Below are 23958 nucleotides of genomic sequence, written 5' to 3' on the forward strand. Positions count from 1 at the left end.
AGACTTTTGATCAGCATCACATGAACAATATTTCTGCAAAGTTTCAGCTAATTTCACCGAAACTCAATTTCCATAAGGAAATGGCGGGGTCCTTTAAAACATCAGCTGAGAACTTAAACATGATAATATCCCACGAGAAGACAAAATCGATCTCTTAACACTCAATCAGATGTAAACTGGTAGTTAACGACAAATCATGAAATTTAACTATCTTGGTGTGGAGATATCAAGCGACAGACACTTAACTGAAGAAGTAAGAGAACAGGCCAATAAAGCATCAAGGATATCAAGATATCTCAGGGATATAATCTGAAGGAACAAATGAGGGAAACAATATGAGGGAAGAACGTAAAGCCCGCATATACAAAACATGTGTCAGACCGGTGTTCACCTATGCCAACAAAACAAGAGCGGAGACATCCAAGACAAAAGAAATGATGAGAGCAGTCGAGATGAGAACACTAAGAACCAAAGGAGTTACATTCAGAGATAGAATAAGAAGCGAGATCATAAGACAAAAGTTGGGTATCCAGGATGTAGTAAGATGGACAAGATCGCGGAGAAGATTCTGGAGAGATCATGTCGACAGGATGGACCCAGAACGACTGGTGAAATGGGTGAAAACACAAAAGCCAAAAACCATCAGGCCATTAGGCAGACCACTCAAACGCTGGTATGAAAGCTGGACGTCAACTTCACAAGAGGTTTGACAAAATTAGAAATAACAGGACACAGTTCTAGAAAAAGAGGAAGAAGAAGAAGAAGAAATTTTTATTAGGATTAGTGTAATTTCCTTTATTTCATTAATTTTTCTTATATAAAAATCTATTCAAAATCGTTAATCCCTTTAAAAGACAAAATAAGATTGTCCCAGACGAAATTTCGTATTTTCGAGAGATTTGCTTCATTGTTTCTTTCTATTATTATAATTATTCCATATACAATTTGTATATCTATAATAAATAAATTTTGTTTATAATATTTATATATTTTTTATAAAAATATAAATCTTAATTGCACCTGTTATATTGCAAAGACAATTATAACGCAAAAGCAGATCTTTAATTAACTAAGAAAAAATGTGGTTTTATAATGAATATGAATTTTTTTCTAATTAATAATATGATTAATACTTTATAATTATCTATAATTTTATATTTGCTAAAGAGAAAGTAATATATAATGAAACAAACAGGACATAAAAATATTCAATATTTTTCTGTTTTGAATAACTTTTTTGAAATGTATTATTATCACCGAATTCCACATCAATAGAAATTTAATTGTTGCATACACACGCATACAACAAGGAAGACTCGACAAGAAGTAGCTCAGTGTCAGGTTGTTCCTCCCTGATGAAGTGATCTGAAATGTTCACGAAACATCGGAATCAAACAAAATGTCTACGCGGTTTAAACCCGAAAACCAATGCTAATGTTAATATAAACATTGTCTTGTGTTTAACGAACGTTTCCAATTTTTATTGTCAGTGTCCCCTCTCTTTCGTGCCTATGATCTAAAGAAATAAGAGTTAAAAATGTATAAAGACTTATGTGCGGTGCTTTCAAAGAAAAAATGAAGATATTAATATACTGAATGAAAACAAGGACGAAACTTGACCGAATTTAATTACTTTATTTTAAATACTTACTTTGATATTTTTATCATATTGTTACGTCCCTGGTTTTCTTCCCCTGAGCGCCTTCATTTCATCCCCCGAGTATCATCGCTAGGAGGGTTGTTTATTAACAACCGGGTGCGGATGTTTTTCCGGCGCCATATTTAGATTTGGTCTAGCCGATGCATCGAGCGGACGCTACGAGACCTGATTACTATTCTTTTTCGCATTCTGAATGCATATATTATTATATTTCGTCGCATTCGTGTATTGGATCATTTTATTAAAGATCCTTTCTTCCTTACGCGTGTTAATTCATTTCGTGCGCGTGTGAGAGTGAGTGAGTGCGAGAGACGTCCTTTTGCGAGATATTGCAAAGGTCACCCCGAGGACGTAACATTTTGGGGGCTCGTCCGGGATCGAACGAACAACGAGCTACGAAGGATTTGAGAGATGGCAATACAACATTCGCCGAGGAAAACCCGATCGCAAGCTCCGTCTCGAGACACCGTCAGCGAGGAGCCGACGGAACACACGTCGACGCAGGGAGATCTCTTGCAGACTGCGATGGAGGAGATTCGTCAGCTGCGAGAGAAGCGTCGGGAACAACAAATCCGCTTCGAAGCGGTGTTGCAACAACGCGACGAGGAGCTGCGGCAGTTGGAGCAGAGAATCGCTTCGCGGGAAGACACACAGCTAAGTCTTTCCGAGAATAGAGCTTGCGGAGATTTTTCCGAAAACAGGGTTTCCGCGGATGTAATTCCCGAAAACGATTTGCGCGCGAAAATGGGCTTTAAATTAAAGCCCGACGTTTTTGACGGGAAAGTTCCGCTGCGAAAGTTCCTCTCGCAATTTCTTTTAATCGCGCGTGCAAATAATTGGGACAAATCGACTAAAACAGTAGCTTTGGCCGCGAGTTTGAGAGGGAAAGCGCGGACTGTCTTAGAAAATATAGAGAATTTTGATCATTTAAATTTTTCAGCATTAAAGTCGAAGCTTGAGCTTCTTTTCGGGGAGGGGAATTTAACTCAAAATTACTACTCGCTGTTCACTAATCGTAGACAAAAGTACGGAGAAGATTTAGCCTCTTTCGGTGCCGAGTTAGAAAGACTGTCGCGATTAGCATATCCGGAGTGTCCTTTCGCGGTGAGAGATAAAATCGCGTGCGCGCAATTTGTTTCGGCTCTCTCCGATGGGTTCTTGAGGAGGACTCTCCAGTTAGAGGGAATAACCTCCTTAAATTTGGCCGTTGAGAGAGCAAAAACAGTGAAAATAATACAGGGAGAAAATTTCGAAAAGGGAAGAGAAAATTTCGGAGATTTAATAGAAATTTTGGAAAGTCGAATTTTTATCAAAAGGCGGAGAGGAGCGGCGCGCGGAACGGAAACGAAAACGCGCGGAACGGAAATGACGCGCAGAAAGATGTCGGAAAGAAAAATCCTTCGGGAGGGAAATGGCGAGGAAATAATTTTTCCTCGAAAGGGAAAGAATGTTGGACGTGTGGAAAAACAGGACATTTTCGATCTGAATGTCCTGAAGAAAAGGGAAACGCGGTTTAGTTGAGCTGCGCGGGGTGCGCTCGACTTACTCACAAACCCCGAAAAATCGATTTATAGATTTTAGTATCGGTAGAATTAGGGAAAATAATTTCTATTATAATGGAAAGATAGATGGAAAGAAATGTTCTTTAAAGATAGACACGGGCTCCGATATTTCCTTGTTAAATAGAAAGTTGATAAATAACAATATGAAAAAGGTTAGAGTTAAAAATTGTAATTTAAAATATCCAACAGGAGAAAAAGTAATAATCGAATTTCAAGTTGAGGTTAGAGTAGAAGTTGGAAAATATTCTATTTTGATTCCCATGTTCGTTGCTGACATAAATAACGATTGCCTATTAGGAGCCGATTTTCTTAAGAAAATTAATTTAGAAAATATTTTTGATTTTGAATTTAACAAAAAAAAAATTAATAAAGTTTATAATTGTTCTCGGATTGAAAATTCTTTTAAAATTCCATCTATCTTAAAGGAACTTTTTGAAAATAATTCAACCAATTTGGAAAACACACAAGAAGAAATTTTCGCTGACTTTTTGAATAATTTTTGCGATGTATTCTCTGAAATTATTGTGGCTGGCAATTGCAATGTTGTTGAACATGTTATCAATGTGAAAGACTCTCTCCCCATAAGCAGGTACCTCGTCGAATTCCAATTCATTTAAGGAAGGAAGTAGATAAAATAATTGAGGATATGAGAGAACAAGGAGTTATTGAGGAATCACAAAATCCCTGGATTTCTCCGGCCGTCATGGTGAGGAAAAAGGATGGCAGTTTAAGATTTTGCGTCGATTACCGGAAGTTAAATAATATCACGGTAAAGGATTCATACCCCCTTCCCAGAATCGACGACATTTTAGATCAACTTACAGGTAATTGTTGGTTTTCCACATTAGATTTGAAAAGTGGTTATTGGCAACTAAAAGTCCGATCGGAGGACAAAGAAAAGACGGCCTTCTCGATCGGCAGAGGTCTTTGGCAATTTACAGTAATGCCGTTCGGTTTATGTAACGCCCCCGCGACATTTGAACGACTTATGGAGAAAGTTTTACACGGTTTATTATCAAAAATATGTTTGGTATATTTGGATGACGTAATAATTTTTGGAAAAAGTTTTGAAGAAATGCTCGAAAATTTAAATTTAGTATTTTCGCGATTAAAAGAAGCTAATTTAAAAATTAATCCAAAAAAATGTATTTTCTTCCAAAAAAATGTAAAATATTTGGGACATATAATTTCCGAAGAGGGCGTGACTACGGATCCGGAAAAGATTGTTGCCGTAAAAGATTGGCCGATCCCCTATACAAAGAAACAGTTGCGAAGTTTCTTAGGGTTTTGTTCGTATTATAGGAAATTTGTGAAAGGATTTTCTTCTTTGGCAAAGCCCCTTTACGCGCTGACAGAAAGTCAAGTTAAATTTATTTGGGGAAGTGAATGCCAAAATGCATTTGATCAATTGAAGCTGATGTTATCGTCTTCTCCGATATTATCTTTTCCTAAGGGGGAGGATGAATTCGTTTTAGATACGGACGCTTCTAATATTGGTATTGGTGCGATATTGTCTCAAAGACAATTTGGAGAAGAAAAAGTTATCGCGTATTTTAGTAAAGTGCTTAGCAAGGCTGAGCGGAATTATTGTGTCACTCGTAGAGAATTATTAGCGATAGTAGGTTCTTTGAAATTTTTCCGACATTATCTTTTAGGTCGAAAGTTTGTGATTCGCACTGATCATGTGTCGTTAAAGTGGTTGATGTCTTTTAAGGATTTGGAAGGACAATTGGCACGATGGCTGGAAAGACTACAGGAATTTGAGTTTGAAGTGATACATCGAAAAGGACAATCCCACAAGAATGCCGACGGACTATCGAGGCGATTATGTGAGACTTTCGGATGTGAATATTGCGCTAAGGTGGAAAGGAAAAGCGCAGAAGAATCTGAAAAAATGGTCGCTCGTATTGTACTAGCTGACGAAGACCTTGCGGAATGGCGTGAAGCACAGCAAAAGGATTCTAACATCTCATTTATAATACGAGGAAAAGAGATAGGAAGAAGACCATTCGAAAGTTCCTGTTAGAAATGTTTCGGCTCAAATTTACTGGTCTTACTGGAATTCTCTGGTCCTGAAAGATGGAATTCTCTATAAGAGATGGGAAGCCCCGAATCTACGAACCAATTTCCTCCAACTAATAGTTCCTCAAGATCGGATTAAAGAAATTCTTCAGGAAACACACGATTCTCCGTCGGGAGGACATTTTGGAGTTAACAAGACTCTAGAGAAGATCCGAAAAAGATTCTTTTGGGCAAGCTGCAAACAGGACGTGGAGAAGTGGTGCAGAACTTGCAAGATTTGTGTGTCAAAGAAAGGTCCTGCAGGGAAAGGAAAGTCTCCTTTGCAAATCTACAACGTCGAAGCTCCATTAGATAGGGTACAGATGGATATCCTTGGTCCTCTTCCATTGACTAAGTCAGGGAATAAATATCTGCTTGTTATAGTAGATTGTTTTACGAAGTGGGTAAAGGCTTTCCCTGTGAAGAACATTAGAGCCAAGACGGTGGCTGAAGTTTTTGTGAACAGTTTGTCTCCAGGCACGGAGTACCTCTGGAAATTCACACGGATCAGGGAAATAACTTCGAATCGCAGTTATTTGCGGAACTAATGCAACTCCTTGGAATTAAGAAAACAAGGACCACTGCTCTTCATCCCCAATCTGACGGCCAAGTAGAACGTCAACATCAGACGATTGTTAATTATTTGGCGAAGTACATTTCTGAAAATCAGAAAGATTGGGACGAGTGGATTCCTATGTTTCTTTTGGCTTATAGATCCTCAAAGCACGAGACCACAGGAGTGACCCCTGCAGAATTATACTTTGCTCGTGAGCTTAGATTGCCTATAGACTTATTACAGGGAAGTCCTAGATTTGAAGATAGATTGCCTTCGGGAGGAGATTTCGTGGAAAATTTGAAGGAGAAATTAGAGGAAATCCATTCTGGTGTTAGAGAGCGTATGGCTTTGAAATCGTCGCAAGTGAAAGCTAGATATGATAAGAAAGCTAGAACGATTCTCTTCGAGGAGGGAAAGAGAGTCTGGTTTTATAATCCCAGAAGAAGCAAAGGGAAGGCTCAAAAATTGCAGAGCAACTGGGAAGGGCCTTACTTGATAGTAAAAAAGTTCAATGATGTAGTTTACTGCATCCAAAGAACTGCTAGGCATAAAAAGAAAGTCGTACACGCGGATAGGTTAGCTCCTTTTATTGAGAGAACTTAACTTAAGATTATTAGAGTAGATTGGAGCCCGGAAATGTCTATCGTTTAGTAGAGTCAAAGGGAAATCTTATTGATTAGATTTAGAGAGAATTAATTACTGTGTAATTTTTTTTTTCGTCTTATTTTTCAGAGTCTGATCTGATTCCTGAGTCGTAAAGAGGTTTTGCTTCGGGGGAAAGTTTCCTGGAGATGGCGGATGAAACGTTTATCGAGCTGAGCCTTCCAGGAAGAGGGAAGTTTTCGTCTTCGTTTCACTCTAAGAAGACTGCCTCGCCCGCGGTTTTTGATCCGTGGTTTTCCCGCGGGACTTCGGGCAAATGCCGAGGCGGGGACTTGGGGAGTCCACGAGGGACGACGGGTCCACGGAAGCTACCCCCCCCCCTTGTCTGAAGTTTTCTGGAGTTCGCAGGGAGATCAGGATGCGACGGAAAGAACATCGGTCGATTGGATTCCAACGGCGGATCGCTCGGTAACCTGAGGCAGCAGCCCAGGGTAGAGCAGGATGGTTCGCCGGAACCCTGGAGTCGACGTTTGGCTGTCGGTCGATTGGGACCAGGAGTCGCTCGGTAACCTGTGACAGCAGTCCAGGGTAGAGCAGGAAGACTCGTCGGTGCCCTCGACGGTGGAATCGACGTGGATGTGCAATTGGATCCGAAATGGCGGATGGTTCGAAAACCTGCGGCAGGAGCCCAGGATGGAACAAAGAAATTCGTCGGGATCCTGGAGTCGACATCGGAGTTTTACGGCAGCGTTGGATAACCCTCTCTGATTGTCGGGACGACAATCTTGAAGAAGGGGGGCAGTGTTACGTCCCTGGTTTTCTTCCCCTGAGCGCCTTCATTTCATCCCCCGAGTATCATCGCTAGGAGGGTTGTTTATTAACAACCGGGTGCGGATGTTTTTCCGGCGCCATATTTAGATTTGGTCTAGCCGATGCATCGAGCGGACGCTACGAGACCTGATTACTATTCTTTTTCGCATTCTGAATGCATATATTATTATATTTCGTCGCATTCGTGTATTGGATCATTTTATTAAAGATCCTTTCTTCCTTACGCGTGTTAATTCATTTCGTGCGCGTGTGAGAGTGAGTGAGTGCGAGAGACGTCCTTTTGCGAGATATTGCAAAGGTCACCCCGAGGACGTAACAATATATAACTGATATTACGCATTTGTAACTTATGTAGAACGAACAAGCAACAAATGAGAATATATTTTTCATGTTTCTAATAAATGTTTATACGAGCTGCTCAAATTTAATTATCTGCCCTTTACTCGTTGTTACATCAGTTCTATGAAAATGAGATATTTTTATTGATAAAAAGATTAAGTTTGAAATTTTCCGCACCGGGCAGAATTGTCTTATTCGGAGAGCACTCGGCGACGTATGGAAAACATTATGTTATTGGCCAGTTTAGATCATCGTACCAGGCTCAAATTTTGCGAGCAATCTGACGAGCCAGAAAACATTATTACGATAGATTTCTCTGATGTTGATCTACATTTGAATATACCTTTGGAAGGAGTTCTAAGCTTCATTAATAATGAAGATTTTGAAAACATTATTTCAAATCAAATTTGTTTGCTTAATTACGTGAATTACTTGAACACCTTAAATAGTTTGTGGAAAACATACGAGCAGAGATTTAGCTTATAAGTATTCTTCTTCTTCATTCTTTTTTATATTTTCGTTTATCATGAGAGGAGCCAGATAAAATCTTTTCACGTTGACGTGTCCACGGATAACTCATCAATGTTGGCGTTGGCAGTTTTTCATCGTTCGCGGTATGTCTCGCAGGGTGCTTTCTACATTGGAGGCGTCTACAGAAAGAAGACTACATTAAATTTAATAGGGAGGATTTATTGGAGTTTTCAATATACATTTCGCATTATGAGAAACGTATGCTATGTGTTTGCAGACGAAAGCAACATTTGCTTATACGGCCAAATAGTCGATGTATCACTCCCACATGTCGTGTGATATGGAAACCACCACTATGAAAGAAATAAAAATTCTGCTGATAGATTCAAATATTCGTCAGAGTAACAGCGAACGAGCGAAACACAAATGGCAGAGCTGAAACATTCTTATCTTACTAATATAAATTTCAATGCTATATTTATATTATATATATTTGATGGCATAGCACAAATAATGTATATTACGCTCGTTTAAAGAAATAATACTCTCAGAAATCCCAATTTACATCAATTTCAAGAGCGTTTATATGATATGTATATTAAGGTGAGGGGATACCTCAGCGAACGGCGAACTCCGACAAAATAGTAGCGCTCTCATTTTGGAATTAAAAATATCGGTAATTACCAACTAACTATCGAAGAATAATTATTGACATTTTGAATTCCATTTATCCTAGGTCAAACATATATTAGAAATCCATGTATACATTGCACATATGGAGTCACTTTTTACTACGTTTAATACTATTTTAGGTTTGAACTTAAATATGTACTGCTGTTTTTCGCTCTAGTAGATATACCTACAACGCATGCATACATACGCATGAATCGTAATACAAAATATACTTTTATATTAGATTTCTAATCTAGATTTAGAAGGTAACAGTGCTTTTTTCATGTACTTCAATCCCAGGGAACTTATTTTTATATTCGTACAAAATGAATATTTTTTATATATAGAACGTATTATGATGAGTGATGAGTTGACAGCTCGTCTACAATTCGAGACGCCGTATCGAGATAAAAGTAGATAAAAAAACTGTAATTTCATAATAATTTCTCATTTTTCATATGAAATCGGAGTTTCCTAAGATCATTGATGTATGTATTCCAATAGTAAAGAAACATCTTTAATTATGTCAAATTAATGCGACGAAAGATTAGAAGTACGAAAATAGTAACTTGTCGGTAAAACTAACAGTCGCGAGAGATCCCCTTAAACGTATCTTTTTTCCTTTTTTTTTTTGCGAATTATAATATTTTTTATTATACACTCGGCCAAAAAAAGCGGTATACTTGAAAACTAGTAAAAGATTGTGAAAGTTCAAGAATTTATAACTCATTGTCAGCTAATAATTATGATATTGAGATGTTTAAAAAACAAAAATGAAACTTGAAGTTTGTAGTTTGAGAAAATTTTAGTGCCAATTACGTGGAATGATCAGTTTTGCAATGACAAATGACAGAGTGAGAACCTGTAGAACTGATAAATAAAAGGTCCACTTTCCTGAATTGCTCGGCGTGCATCAGTTGACGTAGCTTAATGAGATAAAAAGTACGTGAAAATTTAACTTTCTCTCTTTAAAATGCGCTTTGGCTGAACTCGATACGACAATTTTTCGCTGAATTATCTCAATTTAAAGAAAATCGGTTTTTTAACGATAACTCATGATTTAAAATGTGTATCTACTACCTTTATCAATTCAAACCGTTGCAATTCTATTCAAGAATGTTGCATTGAGTGCGGGGTGTAGCGAAGCGATGCAAATTGTGCCGGAAATGTCGCGTAAACAGAGTCCGAGAAGGATATTCGCGGAGTTTTCGCCGTACGAGTTCAGCATTACTTCCTCGGGAATCGGAGGGTATTCAGGAGGATTTGCCCGCGTAAAAAAAAAAGAAAAAAGTCTCTCTGTCACACACACACACACACACACACACACACACACACACACACACACACACACACGCACGCACGCGTGAAAACCCTGCGAATATCCTACTCGGACTTTGCTTGCGCGAGATACCCGGCACGATTTGCATCGTTTCGGAACATCCCGCATTCAATGCAACATTCTTGAATAAAATTGCAACGATTCAAATTGATAAAGGTAGCAGATACACATTTTAAATCATAATTTGTCGTTGAAAAGCGACTTTTTTAAATTGAGATAACTCAGCGAAAAATCATCGTATCGAGTTTCGCTAAAGCGTATTTTAAAGAGAAAAGTTCAAATTTTTACGTGCTTTTTATCCCATTGAGCTACGTCAACTTTACGCCGTGCAATTCAGGAAAGTGGACCTTTTATTCATCAATTTTGCAGGTTCACATTCTATCATTTGTCATTGCAAAACTGATCATTCCACGTAATCGGCACTAAAATTTTCTCAAACTATAGACGTCAAGCTTCATTTTCGTTTTTTGAACACCTCTATATCATAATTATTAGCTGCGTTATAAATTCTTGAACTTTCACAGTTTTTTACTACTTTTCAAGTGTACCACTTTTTTTAACCGAGTGTATTATAACTTTATAATATTTTTGCCTGCGTTTTCAAAATTCTCCAAGTACATAATTATCCGCTATAAACTGTATCGTTTCATAACTAACATTTTTCATATATATATTTATAGTTTTAAGGTATATCTTTTTCGTTTTTATTTAACTCTTTGTGGACACACACGTTACTTTATTATATATTATATTTTTTAGACTTGCTGCGTTGGCAAGATTTAACAATTAATTATAATAAATATTATAATTATTATAATTATTTGCTAGAAGCTGTAACGTCTTATAACTAATATTTTTCATGTTTTGCAGATATTTATTCTGATAAATCGACTAGTACTGAATGATATTCGTTTGTCGAATCCGGGATTTGGTACCTTTGCTCGATTGCATACGATTACGGCTTCGTTATAGTTAAGCCTACAGGTTTTGCAGACGGATTTGTATACATTCTGCTACCATCGAGCATTACGAAAGAAGAAATCACGAGTCTTTCGACACACTTAGGGGGAGAGGGTTTCATTGTCATACCTACCAGCATCAATTGTGATGGAGTGAGAATTGATAATTGATTCTATTAAAATTATAGCAATTGTTTAATATAGGGGAGACTGGCGTAAAACTGGTTACCTTAAGGAAAAAATGCTGCAATTTCTATATTAATTTTGCTTTCTCTTTCAAACTTTGCAAAATTGAAAAGACATTTTCTTCCTCTTTTTAGTGGAATGATTACAAATTATTTATTAGTTCAAATTTTTCTGCAGTCAAAAATTTTCTATACGCCTCCATAGTGACCATTTTACCCCAGGAACTGGGTAAAATGGTCCCCCCAAAATACTTTTGATACTGAGACAGGTAATAGTTTTGATTAAATAATTATATTTATAATTCGAATTTAAGTAACAAAAATGTATTTTAAGCATTTTTTATCAAATAGTGCATATTAACTTAATGTTGCAAAAAAAATTAACAAAATATAGCACTGAAATTTTAATTGGGTTTTAACTTTGTTGTGATTTTATGCGAGAATGATTTCTAGGCATTTTTGTACTATATTTGCAACAAAAACGCAGAGTAATGCGTTTTTGTTGCAATTAAAAAATTTTTGGGACAGAATGATTTCTTAAAAAGGAATAAGGACCATTTTACCCCGACTGTTCCAATTTTATAAAAAAAAGGCTACTAAAAGACTGCCATCTTGTGGACTTTTTAAAATATAAATAACTCATTAAAATATATATAATAGTATGAAACTGTATCTTACTAGTATAATAACTTTATATAGAATCTCTCTTAATCACAGGACGTACAATGAAACAAAACAGGAAGTTTACCTTATATCAAATCTCTAAAAAATCGAATTTTTTTTAAATCTTATTGTTAAACATATCCAATCACTTCAACAAACGTTCACATGATAGCAGGACAGAGATAGAAGTAATATAAAATTCTACACGCAGATAACAACACTAATCGGAGAGATAAGTACAGGGTACCATTTTACCTCGGAGGACCATTATACACGGGTTTCCCCTACATATATTCTGTTGCTTAAATTTCGCGGTCCCTTAATGATTGTCGTATTAAATTATGAAATCAAAGGTGAGAAAAATTATTGAATATTTTTCTTGTAAAATATATTTAAAAAATATTAGTTTTTTTTGTATCCTACTTCAAATATATAAGTTTAAAATGTTACGCCAAGATCATGCGCTGCAATAAATATATCGAAGACTCTTTTGATTTGTAAATTAAAAGATATACAGGTTTTTCGATCTTATAAATCGCAATTTGTGATTGAAAAATGAGTCAAAAAGTTTTGAATTAAATTTCTTTCTGCAAAGCTTACAAAAAAGGAATTATCGAATAAAAATTATTTCTTAGTGTTCTTCATAAGGCGGACATATGTCTATGAACATTGCGCGGTTGATAAAGAATGTGTGTTATGTAAAATGTAGTACTCTGAAGGAAAATGATATTCATTTGTAATTCATTTCTTTATTCAATTCTTTAATTTAATAAAATAGAAATTTATGAAAGATTAAAAAAAGTATGAGTCATCATATATTTCAGAATAATTCTCTCCTGTTATTAAATCGAATTAAGCTTTAAACATAAATACGACCATGATTTTTTAAATAATAAAAATAGCGTTTATAATTTTGGGACGTCAAGTAAAATTATATTATTAAATTAGACAATTATAATATGATTTATACAATTATATGATTATGTTAAGTAAAATAATTCAATATACGAGTACTTGTACGATATACAAGTACGTACAATAAACTGCATCAACAGATTTATATATTTTTTTATGTTTACCGTATATTACACACATGTACTTAGACGTGTATATATACATGCGCATTTATATATTTATATATATATATATATTTTTTTTTTAAATTGCGACATAAAATTATAATAAATATTATTTGAAACGACAACAAGAGAAATGGTATATGATATTGAAAATAATATACATATATTATTATGTTTAAACATACATGTATATTGTAACTTCTTCCTAAAATATTAAAAAAGGTTGACATTGTAGTTTATATCTAAAGTCATGGCTTCAAAATAATGTTATTATATGTTCCGAGATGAAATCAGTCACAACTGACAATGAGACGCGAAAGTATACAGGAAATATAAACGCTTTCTTGTGTGTGTGTGATAACAAACGTTTCAAATTATTTTATTAATACTTTTTTTGTCTACGTTATAAAGATTTAATAGTTAAAAATATGTAAAGACTTATGAAAGATAAAGTCAGGACATTAATCTATTGATAAATGAAAACAAGCGCATATAACGAAAATCTGATAGAATGTAAGTACATTAATTGAAGTACTTAATTTGTATACATATTCATTTGATAACGTATAATCGACGAGTTATTTTTGTCATATAACTTATACACATTACACATTTCTAACATTTACAGAACAAAAAGAAACGACAAATAATCTTTAGATCTTCTTCACGTTACGAGAATATACTTTTTATGGTTCAAGTAAATGTTTATAAAAGCTCCGCTTTAATTATCTGTATTTAACTGTTCAACGTTACACCAGTTCTATTAAGAGAAGATATTTTTAATGATAAAAAGGATGATAAAGTTTAAAATTTCCGCACCGGGCAGAATCGTCTTATCCGGAGAGCACTCGGCGACGTATGGAAAACATTTTGTTGCGGCCGGCTTAGATCATCGTACCAAGCTCAATTTGTGGGAGCTACCTAATGAGTCAAGAAAGATTATTAAGATAGACTTCCCTAATGTCGATCTATTTTTTATTATACCTTTAGAAGTAGTTCTAAGCTTATTTTCTTATGATAAGTTTGAATATTTGCTTTCTAATCAAATCAATTTGCTTGAATATGTGAAGCACTTGATCACCGTAAACGGTATGTGGACGACATACGAGCAGAGATTTAGCTTACAAATTTTCTTTTTCTTGCTTTATTCTATCGCTTACAAGGAGCATCTCGAGATAAAATCATTTCATGTGCGAGTGTTCACGGAATTACCCATCGGCGCTGGTCTTGGCAGTTCGACATCTTTTGCAGTATGTCTCGCAGCGTGCTTTCTTCATTGGAAGCGTCTACAGAATGGTAATCATATTGAATTTAATAATGATGAATTATTATTGATTGGAAGTTACACTGTATCCTGCGAGAAAACTATGCAAGACTATGTGTTTGCGTCGGTTGATAGCCACGTTTGCATATATGGCCAAATAAGTAAATATCAACATAACGATCACATAAAATATAATAAAGAGACCGTGAATATGAAAGGAATAAACATTCTTTTGATCGATTCAAATATTCGCCAGAGTAAGGCCGAACGAGCAAAACAAATGGCAGAGCTGAAACACTCTGTTAAGTTTGATTCTATATTAAATAAATTAGACAACGTAGCAGTAAAAATGTTCCGTAGGCTCAATTTAATAAATAATATCGGATGTCGCAATTTACGTGAAAGTCGAAGGCGTTTTTACAATAGATTACAGGTATCTTTTTGTTTTTATTAAACAGTGTTATTATTTTACCCCACCCCCCTCTCTCTCTCTCACTCTCTTTCTCTGTGTGTGTGTGTTTTCTTTAATCTTGCTGCGTTGACGAGATTGTCTAGTCTAGTACATAATTATCTGCTAGAAAATGTACCATTTTATAACTAACATTTTTTTATATTTTGCAGTCATGTATTCTGCCGAATCAACAATTGTTGAGTACATATAATTTGTCAGTTGAGGTATATTTGATAATATTTGCTCGATTGCAGACAATTATGGATTCAGGGGAAAGCTTACAGGTTTTGGAGGCGGAATTGTGTACATTCTGCTTCCATCGAACATTACAGACAAAAAAATCACAAATATGTCGAGACACTTAAGGACAAAGGGTTTCGGTGTCAGAAGGACCAGCATCAATTGTGATGGAGTGAGAATTAATAATTAATTACATTAAAATTATCGCTATCATAAATAATTATATAATAAAAAATAACTAAATGTAAGAAAAATCTGACAAGATTATTAACTTAATTACTGTGATAGTTTATAGAAAGTAGGATCAAAACAATATACAATTTTGTTTAATGTAAATATTCTGTTGCTTAAGCTTAAAAGATAGCAATCTCTTAATGTCGTCGTATTAAATTATGAAATCAAAAGTGAGAAATCATTGAATGTTTTTCTTGTAAAATATATAAAAAAATATTAGTTTTTTTCATATTCTATTTCATTCTACTTTGAAAATATAATTGATGATACTGTTGCGCTAAGATCATGCACTATAATAAATATGTAAAAGATTTTTTTACTTTGTAAATTAATTGATATACATAATGTTTCATAATTTAAATTATATAATGCAATTTGCGACTGAAAATGAGTCGAAAAGTTTTGAATAATATTTTTTCTGCGAAGCTTAAGAAAAGGAATCATGAAATAAAATATATAATCAGGATTTTTTATCAAATGGACATATCTGGATATATATGTATCGTTTTGTAAAAAAGAGAGCTAGTAAAGTGATTTTTATTAAAAAATTTTTCCTTTGTTAAGCATCCGGAAATAATATTTCAAAATTTCTAATTGTTTATTAGATAATAAAACGCTACATATTTCATGGATGCTAATTATGAAACACGTTGTATATCTGTGATTTATTATCATATGTTTTACTTTTGTGGAAATATGGAGACAAATTTAAATAAGTTATACATATCAAAAATAATATTTTTTAATATATTTTAGTACTATCAAAAACGAGTGGTATATGAAAAGATTAATTAATTATAATTTTATTTTATTATTATTTTATTTTTATAAACTCTCAAAAGGATTTGAATGTTCTTTTCACTTTTAATTTTATTATTCATTATTCAAAGTAACTTAAATAAAAAAACATAAAAAATAAAATATTTTTTGTTGAATTAACATACGAAATATTGTATTACTGTTTGAAGAGATGACAACAAAGTTTTCTTTTGCGCTAATAATGCCTTTATGATATTGATTATATTGCTACGACGTAAATTAATTACGACAATTGTTACAATTGGATTTGCACAATAGCTAGAGATTGTCCGAGGTAAAAAGATATTTATTTCTATTCCTGTTTTATGTCTTCAGTTTTATATACTAAAAAGATTTATCCATTCATAAAATAATTAAGGAAAAGAGATAAAATTATTTTGCTTCAGTACCCTCAAGCCAAAGTTCGTGATACATTAAGTTAATTATTAAGTCAAAATGAGCTCTCATAAATAAGATCTGTAAAATAACAATAATTGCGCTATATTCATCTTTAATGTCAAATTTATATAATTAAATTATATTAAGCAATATAATTTGAATAAATTATGAGACAAATGTAAATAAGTTATACATGTATTTATTAAAGTAATTAAACATGACGTATTCAGTATATTTTATCAATATCAAATATGAGAGTGAGATAACATAAAAAAGTATAATTTCATTTTAAAAATTTACATAATTTTCGCTTTTAATATCTTTATTTAAAGTGTTTTAAATAAAATAAAATAAATGACACTTGATAAGAGTAAGAATATATATAATAGGTTTTATATTATTTATATTGTTAATTACCATAGAAATTATTGTATTATTAAATAGAAAAAAAACAGAAAAGTTATCTTTTACTTAAGAATATCTATAACTTGATAAAGTAAAAAATGACTATATTTCTTGAACGTAAAATAATTACGATAATTATTTTAATTGGATTTGCGCAATATGTAGTAATAGCCTAAAGGAAAAGAGATATTTTTTAATCCATTTCTTTATATCTTTAGTTTCATATACTAGAGATTTATGAAAGATTTATTAAACAAATGTAGATTATTCTACTTCGGAATAATTCTCTCCAGCCAAAACTCATGTTTATTAAATAGAATTTAGCTTTAAACATAAATACAATTTTTAAAATAATAAAAATAGCGTTTTTAATTTTTAGCGTCAAATAAAATTATGCGATTAATTTAGGAAATAATATGATTTATACAATTATATGATATGATACAATTATATATATATTAAGCATAATCCAATATACGAGTACAATATACTTGTACGATATTAGAATTGGTTTTCGGGTTTGAACCGCGTAAACTTTTTTTTTACTCCAACGTTTTGTGAACATTTCAGCTCACTTCATCAGGGAGGAACAACCTGATACTATCAGTATCAAGTACGAAGTATCAAGTTATTCCTCTCTGATGAAACACATTAAATATTATTTGAAAGGACAATAAGAGAACTGTGTGCTTTATGATATTGAAAATAATATATTATTATTGAATTATGTATAGGTTTTATTTTATTGTTTTAACGATTTCTTTTTAAATATTGAAAAAATCTGCTATGTAGTTCATATGTAAAGTCATAACTTCGGAATAATCTTATTATATGTTCCGAGACGAAATTGGTCACAACTGAGACACAAAAGTGTACATACAAGACATATAAACATTGTATCGTGTGCCATAATGTTTCAAATTTTTATTATTAGTGGCTTTCTTTTTTCTTTTCTACGTTATAAAGATTTAGTAGTTAAAAATGTATATAGACTTATGTGCGGTGCCTTGAGAAAAATTGATAAATAAAAACAAGTATACATATGACAAGAATTTGATAGAATGTAAGTACATTAATTTAAATACTTACTTTGTATGCATATCCATTTGATAACGTATAATCGATCAGATATTTTTGTCACATATATAACTGACGCATTTCTAATATTTACAAAACAAAAAAGAACGACAAATATAATCTCTAGACTTTTCTCGCGTCACGAGAATATATGTATTTTTCATGGTTTAAATAAATACTTATTATAAAAGCTACGCAAATTTAGTTATCTGCTTTTTACCGTTTAACGTTACATCAGTTCTATAAAAAAGAGATATTTTTTATTGATAAAAATGGCTAATTTTAAAATTTCTGCACCGGACAGAATTGTCTTATCCGGAGAACATTTGGCAGTGTATGGAAAACAATTTGTTGTAGCCAGTTTAAATCGTCGTACCAATCTCGAATTCTGCGAACAACCTGATGAATCAAAAGACATTAGGATAGCGTTCCCTGATGTTAATTTAAAATTGAATATATCTTTAGAAGGAGCTTAAAGCTATTTTTTTGCGGATTTCGCAAACATGCATTTAAATCCAATTAATTTGCTTATAAATATGTGAAATATCTGATCACCATAAACGGTATGTGGAAGACATACGAGCAGAGATTTAGCTTACAAATGTTCTTTTTCCTGCTTTATTCTATCGCTGATAATGAGGCTCTCCAGATAAAACCTTTTCGCGTGCACGTGTCCGGAATTACCCATCAGCACTGGTCTTGGCAGTTCATCATCGTTCGCGGTATGTTTTGCAGCATGCTTTCTTCATTGGAAGCGTCTACAGAGAGATGATCATATTGAATTTAATAATAAAAAATTATTGGAAATTAAAAATTACTTGCAAGGAAGTTATGCAAGACTATGTGTTTGCGTCGGTCGATAATAACATTTACATAAACGGCAAAATGAAAAAATGGCGTGTTAATCACATGAGATATTCCATGCAGCCCATAAATATGGCAAGAATGAAGATTCTACTGATCGATTCAAATATTTATCAGAATAAATGCGAACGAACGAAACAAATGACAAGGCTGAAATATTTAATTCTCGAGTTCAAATCTATGTTAAATAGATTAGACGAAAAAAGTAGCATCAATTTATAATAGGCTCGTTTTAATAAATAATATCATAAGTGGTCCCAATTTACTTCGATATAAAGATACAGCACATCAACATCCCCATAAGGTTACAACAATCTTAAATTGTAAGATTGTAACAGTTCACGGAGATTAATAAACCTGCCATTAACCTCCCAGTAACATGTGCATGTTCGCCAAAACTCATTCCCTTAACATTCCAGAGACCTTGCAGGGCATGTCGTATTAATATTCATATAACATGCCAATAACCTTTAATATTATTTTTAAGTAAGAAATATCCCATATAACAGAAATATTGCAGGCATAATTAAAATGTTACAGTGATGCAATTTACATATTATAAAATAGTCATATATATCCCCCATAGCAAAAAATGTCACAGTGATGTCACAAAGACATTGCTCTGTGACGATAAAATATGTCAAAATAAAATCATAGTGACGTGCGAATGTCCGCTTTGTAACAGATGTGATGTCATCATGACATCATTGTGATAAGAAATGGAATGTTATAGCGATGTAATTTATACAGATGTGATATCACTATGACATCATTGTGATAGGAAATGGAATGTTACAGTGATGTAATTTATACAGATGTGATGTCACTATGACATCATTGTGATAGGAAATGGAATGTTATAGTGATATAATTTATACGTCATAAAAGGGTTTTATATAAGAGAGACAAAGATTGGTTTTAACACGAGTAAAAGTACCAATCTTTAAAATTAATGAAATTCATAGCAGTGCTATAGCAGTGCTAAAAGGAGAGATAAACGTTCAATACAAGTTTACCGAGCATTTATCTCTTTTTAGCGCTGCTATAAAATATGTTTTTCATTAATTTTAAAGATTATTACTTTTTACTCGTGTTACAATCAACCCTTGTCTCTCCTACGTTTTTCAAATAAATGTAATTTATTTAATTACTATTTAATTACATTTTTATTTTTTAAATAATACATATACGTTCCAAAAAATATAAGCCATATTATTATATGTGTGTGTGCGTGTGTGTGTAACTATCATTTAATACACATTCACGTTAAATCACATCATTTAATCACATTTAATAACTATATCACTAACATATATATAAATAATACTTATAATAAATAATTTTTAAAGTAATTTTTTTTAAATTCTAGTTATCACTTTATCAGAATTATGAAAAAAAATTGATACAATTGTTAGAAAACTTAAATGCGCATAACTTTTTAATATATAGGCATTAATAAAATAAAAATAGTGATTGTTCATTTTTTATGCTACAGCTACGCATAAAAATACTAAAATACTTAGAACTTTAAATTACTTTAATATTACTTTAATATTTAACTGTATATATTATTATAACTTTTCTCGTTCTACACTATATTTAAAAAATAATATTTAATAATTACTTTATTGCACTTACAACTATGCATATGTATTTAATACTGTAATCATTTAAATAATAAAATATATTTATAATTACTGTGTATGAAATTAATACATTCAAAATAAAAAAAGTACATATGCAAAAATAAACTCTTTATAAAATCTATAAATAAACGTAATAATAATAAACTGTGCAATAAACGTAATAATGAACTGAATAATAAACGTTCAAATATTATTTATTATATATTAAAATTACTATATTTAATAACCTGTCCTGTCCTTTTTTTTGTTTAGATCTCCTCATTTTCGCATCTCTTTTTTCGTTCTTCCTTTTTCCTAAAAAGAAATATGTGATTGTTATACATAGATGCAATAAGTCAATTCTGCAATAAATATTCTATACAAAAATAACAATAAGTTCTTAAACGTTGTATTTAATTTAAAAAAACTAATACACGCAATAATGAACAGATAGTGCATGTGTTCACCCTCTTTAAAATCAGTTTCTTATAAAAATAAAAAGTTTGAGATAAGATGATAAAATAGTTAAATTGAGGTATATTATTATATATAACTTACAAATCTCGGTCAAATCTCTGCTTGGCTAAAATTAGCCATCTTGCAATTATATCCTCAACTTCCTTATTTGTTAAATTGCTTCTTGAAGTTCGCGCAGCATCTAACAACAAGTTTAAACAGATATGTGTGGTTATAGATTATATAAAAATTTAAAGCGACTTAATTTTATATATATATATGTATATATACTATTCAAAATTATTTTATATTCCTATGATATACATATTATTGAATGATGATATTAGAGTTCTAATAGTATCATCCAATATAACCATGCATAGAATGCTATATATAAAGTATCAAAAATACGTCAATAAAAACATTTCTGTGATTAAATATTTATATACTTACTTATGACACATACATATAGTAATGCGAAGATTTTTAAAGGCATTTTTCAATTTTGCACCAGCCCAACTATATTCCATTGCTAATTTATTTGTTAAAATATGTTTCATCATGTACGAAATCACATCATGATGATCCTTACCTCCTAAAAGGCTCAATTGTCTTGTCTAAAAATATGAAATAATTTAATTAATATCAGTTTATGATCTAAAAATATCAAAATAATAAACATTTGTTTTTCTCTTATAAAAAAAGTTAACATTACTTTTCTTTTAACTTCTTTAAAATTATTTAACATTATATAAATAAATAAATATGTCCAAAATATTGCTTTTTATAAGACATTTCAATAAAATGTTTCTAATCGTGAGTATAAAATGATAATATTTTGTATATACCATTTCTGCAGCAACACATTTGTTTTTTAATTGATTATCAATTCTCTGTAATTGTTCTACGGTATCTGCTGGCAAATCGAAATCATAATCTTCATTTTCTTTTGAATCCATATCCTCATTTCTTCTTATGTGATTATCCAACTTTATTAAACATTCATCAATTGTTGCAAGATTTAACAATACTGCATTTAGTTTCCTGATAATTAAATTATGAAAATCTGCAAAAATAATGATGACACATATTATTGTATATTTACTCAGATTATATATTACGAATTATATACCATTTTAAATATATGTTTACAGTGATATAAATAAAAAAAATTAAAACTTTAATAATATATATATAGGTAAGCTTTTACAAAAATTTAAAATTAATAACAGATATATTTTACCTAAATCAATCTCAGCATTACAAGTATTGGATGTAGATATTGTATCTGAATTTTGTGGAACAAGGTCATCTTTATTTGCTGTTCGATGTTCTTGTGAACTTATAGATTTACTACATGTAACTGCAGAAATTTTTTTAGACTGAATATTAATTACTTTTTCATTACTTATTTGTATCAGAGGCTTAGTTATTTTCTTATCACTTTTTATCAGTGGTTTTTTTATTTCATAGGTCATTTTGCTTTTATTTAAATCGTTTGATATATTAGAAGCTTCATCTAAATCATTGCCTGTGTCAGTTCTATCTGAATTATCAGAAGAAGAACTTGAAATTTTTTTTACTCGATTTATTTTCTTATCACCTTGTATTAATGGTGTCTTTATTTCACAGATTTTGCTCTTATTTATTGTTAAAGCTTTTGGTGTATTAGGAAAATCATTTAACTCTAAATCATTGCGAGTTTTTAATTTATTGATGCTTGTGTCACTTGTATCAGAATTATCAGGAGAGGAACCTGTATTTTTTTTTGCTCGTTGATATCTCGATTTTTTGAGGTCATTTCCATCATCACCATCTATATCGGATATTTGTTCAGCTAATTTAAGTTTGTCTATAGCTTTATCATATGTAAAACGTATAAAATTTTTGAATATTAAAAATTAGATTTTTGTTTTTATATATTTTATAATCAAATATCACTTAAAATTTAAATTTTAATATATACTTTTAATACATATATATTATAATTTTAATTTATATAATTTTTGATAAAAAAAATAAAATACATTTTTATATTACTAACCGCTGCTACCAAAAATACGGATTATTTTATATAATTGCCAATCAGAAGGAGATATTCTTTTCATAATTGCTTTATTTATCTTAATTTGACTGGTATATGATGGCCATTTACATTCCTTATTATTTTCAGTTAACGATTCAGAAGGAACAATTTGTAAACCATCTTCGAACTCCACAATATTATACGCCATTATAATAATTGTAAATAAAAATTTATCAGCATTAAAATTATAAATAATCTATAATATAATAAAAATGTGACGATAATAATAATAATAATATTTGCAATTTATATTAGAGTATTAGAATTACGTTTAATTATTTTATTATAAATGCAAATTAATATTAAACATATGTATTATTCAGTTGTGTGTAACATCGGAAATATAATATAATTTTTTTTATAAGGCATTTTCAACATTTTTGCTCTAATTTTATCAAACTCCCATGTCTGAAGATGAGAATATTCAGACATGATACCAATATTTAAAGTTAATGACGAAATAGGCTGTGTATATAAATCTTCCACTAACACAAGCACTTTGCCAATAGCATACATTTTATTGTCATTAGATTTAATGAAATTTAAAATTGACATTATTTGTCCATTTTCAAAAGAAATGCAATTATTTTTTGGATCATCACAGTTAATATAATATTGATTATTGCAAAAAATTTTATATTGTTGTACAGAAATGAAATCTTTCGTAATGAAATCTTTCCTATGACCATCACAATGAGAGTGTGTAAAACATTTTTCCATATCGTATGAATTTGAATATATTTTGAATGTTTCATTATTATGTATTGTCTCAATTTCTGCAAATCTTCTTGTTAATTGCTGTAATGGTTGGTTAGTTTTACGAATTAATTTCTTTAACGTAGACATATAATTCTCAAATTTAAATGCACTGAATTTATCCAGAGCACTAAATTGTTTTACGTCTGCAGCAAGATGTAATAAATTATGAATATTATGTGAAATATATTTAGAACCGTAGATAACTTGAAATGATTTTACAAAATGTTTTAATAAATTTTCTGCATATTCTATAATAGAAGTTTGATATGTTAAAGTAGGATGTGCAAGAATTGTGATTGCTACATGTAATGTTAAAAAAT

The 23958-nt window shown here is 31.6% G+C and overlaps 2 protein-coding genes and 1 pseudogene across 2 annotated transcripts in view; 1 reads left to right on the top strand and 2 right to left on the bottom strand.

The window, feature by feature from the left end:
• LOC145944770 (uncharacterized) overlaps positions 1 to 23958 on the bottom strand; it is a 255432-nt gene that overhangs the window by 177826 nt on the left and 53648 nt on the right. The gene's annotated exons all lie outside the window — the stretch shown is intronic.
• On the top strand, positions 13775 to 17448 carry LOC145944715 (mevalonate kinase-like). The gene is made up of 2 exons (XM_083053277.1): positions 13775 to 14276; positions 17342 to 17448. The coding sequence occupies exons 1-2, from the start codon at positions 13775 to 13777 to the stop codon at positions 17446 to 17448; spliced, it is 609 nt and encodes a 202-aa protein (XP_082909403.1).
• Positions 21293 to 22901, bottom strand: LOC145944916 (uncharacterized; annotated as a pseudogene).

Source organism: Prenolepis imparis, unplaced genomic scaffold (genome assembly GCF_030444845.1).
Source record: "Prenolepis imparis isolate NDT839.2.m4 unplaced genomic scaffold, iyPreImpa1.0 SCAF_13, whole genome shotgun sequence".
NCBI classification, from domain to species: domain Eukaryota; kingdom Metazoa; phylum Arthropoda; class Insecta; order Hymenoptera; family Formicidae; genus Prenolepis; species Prenolepis imparis.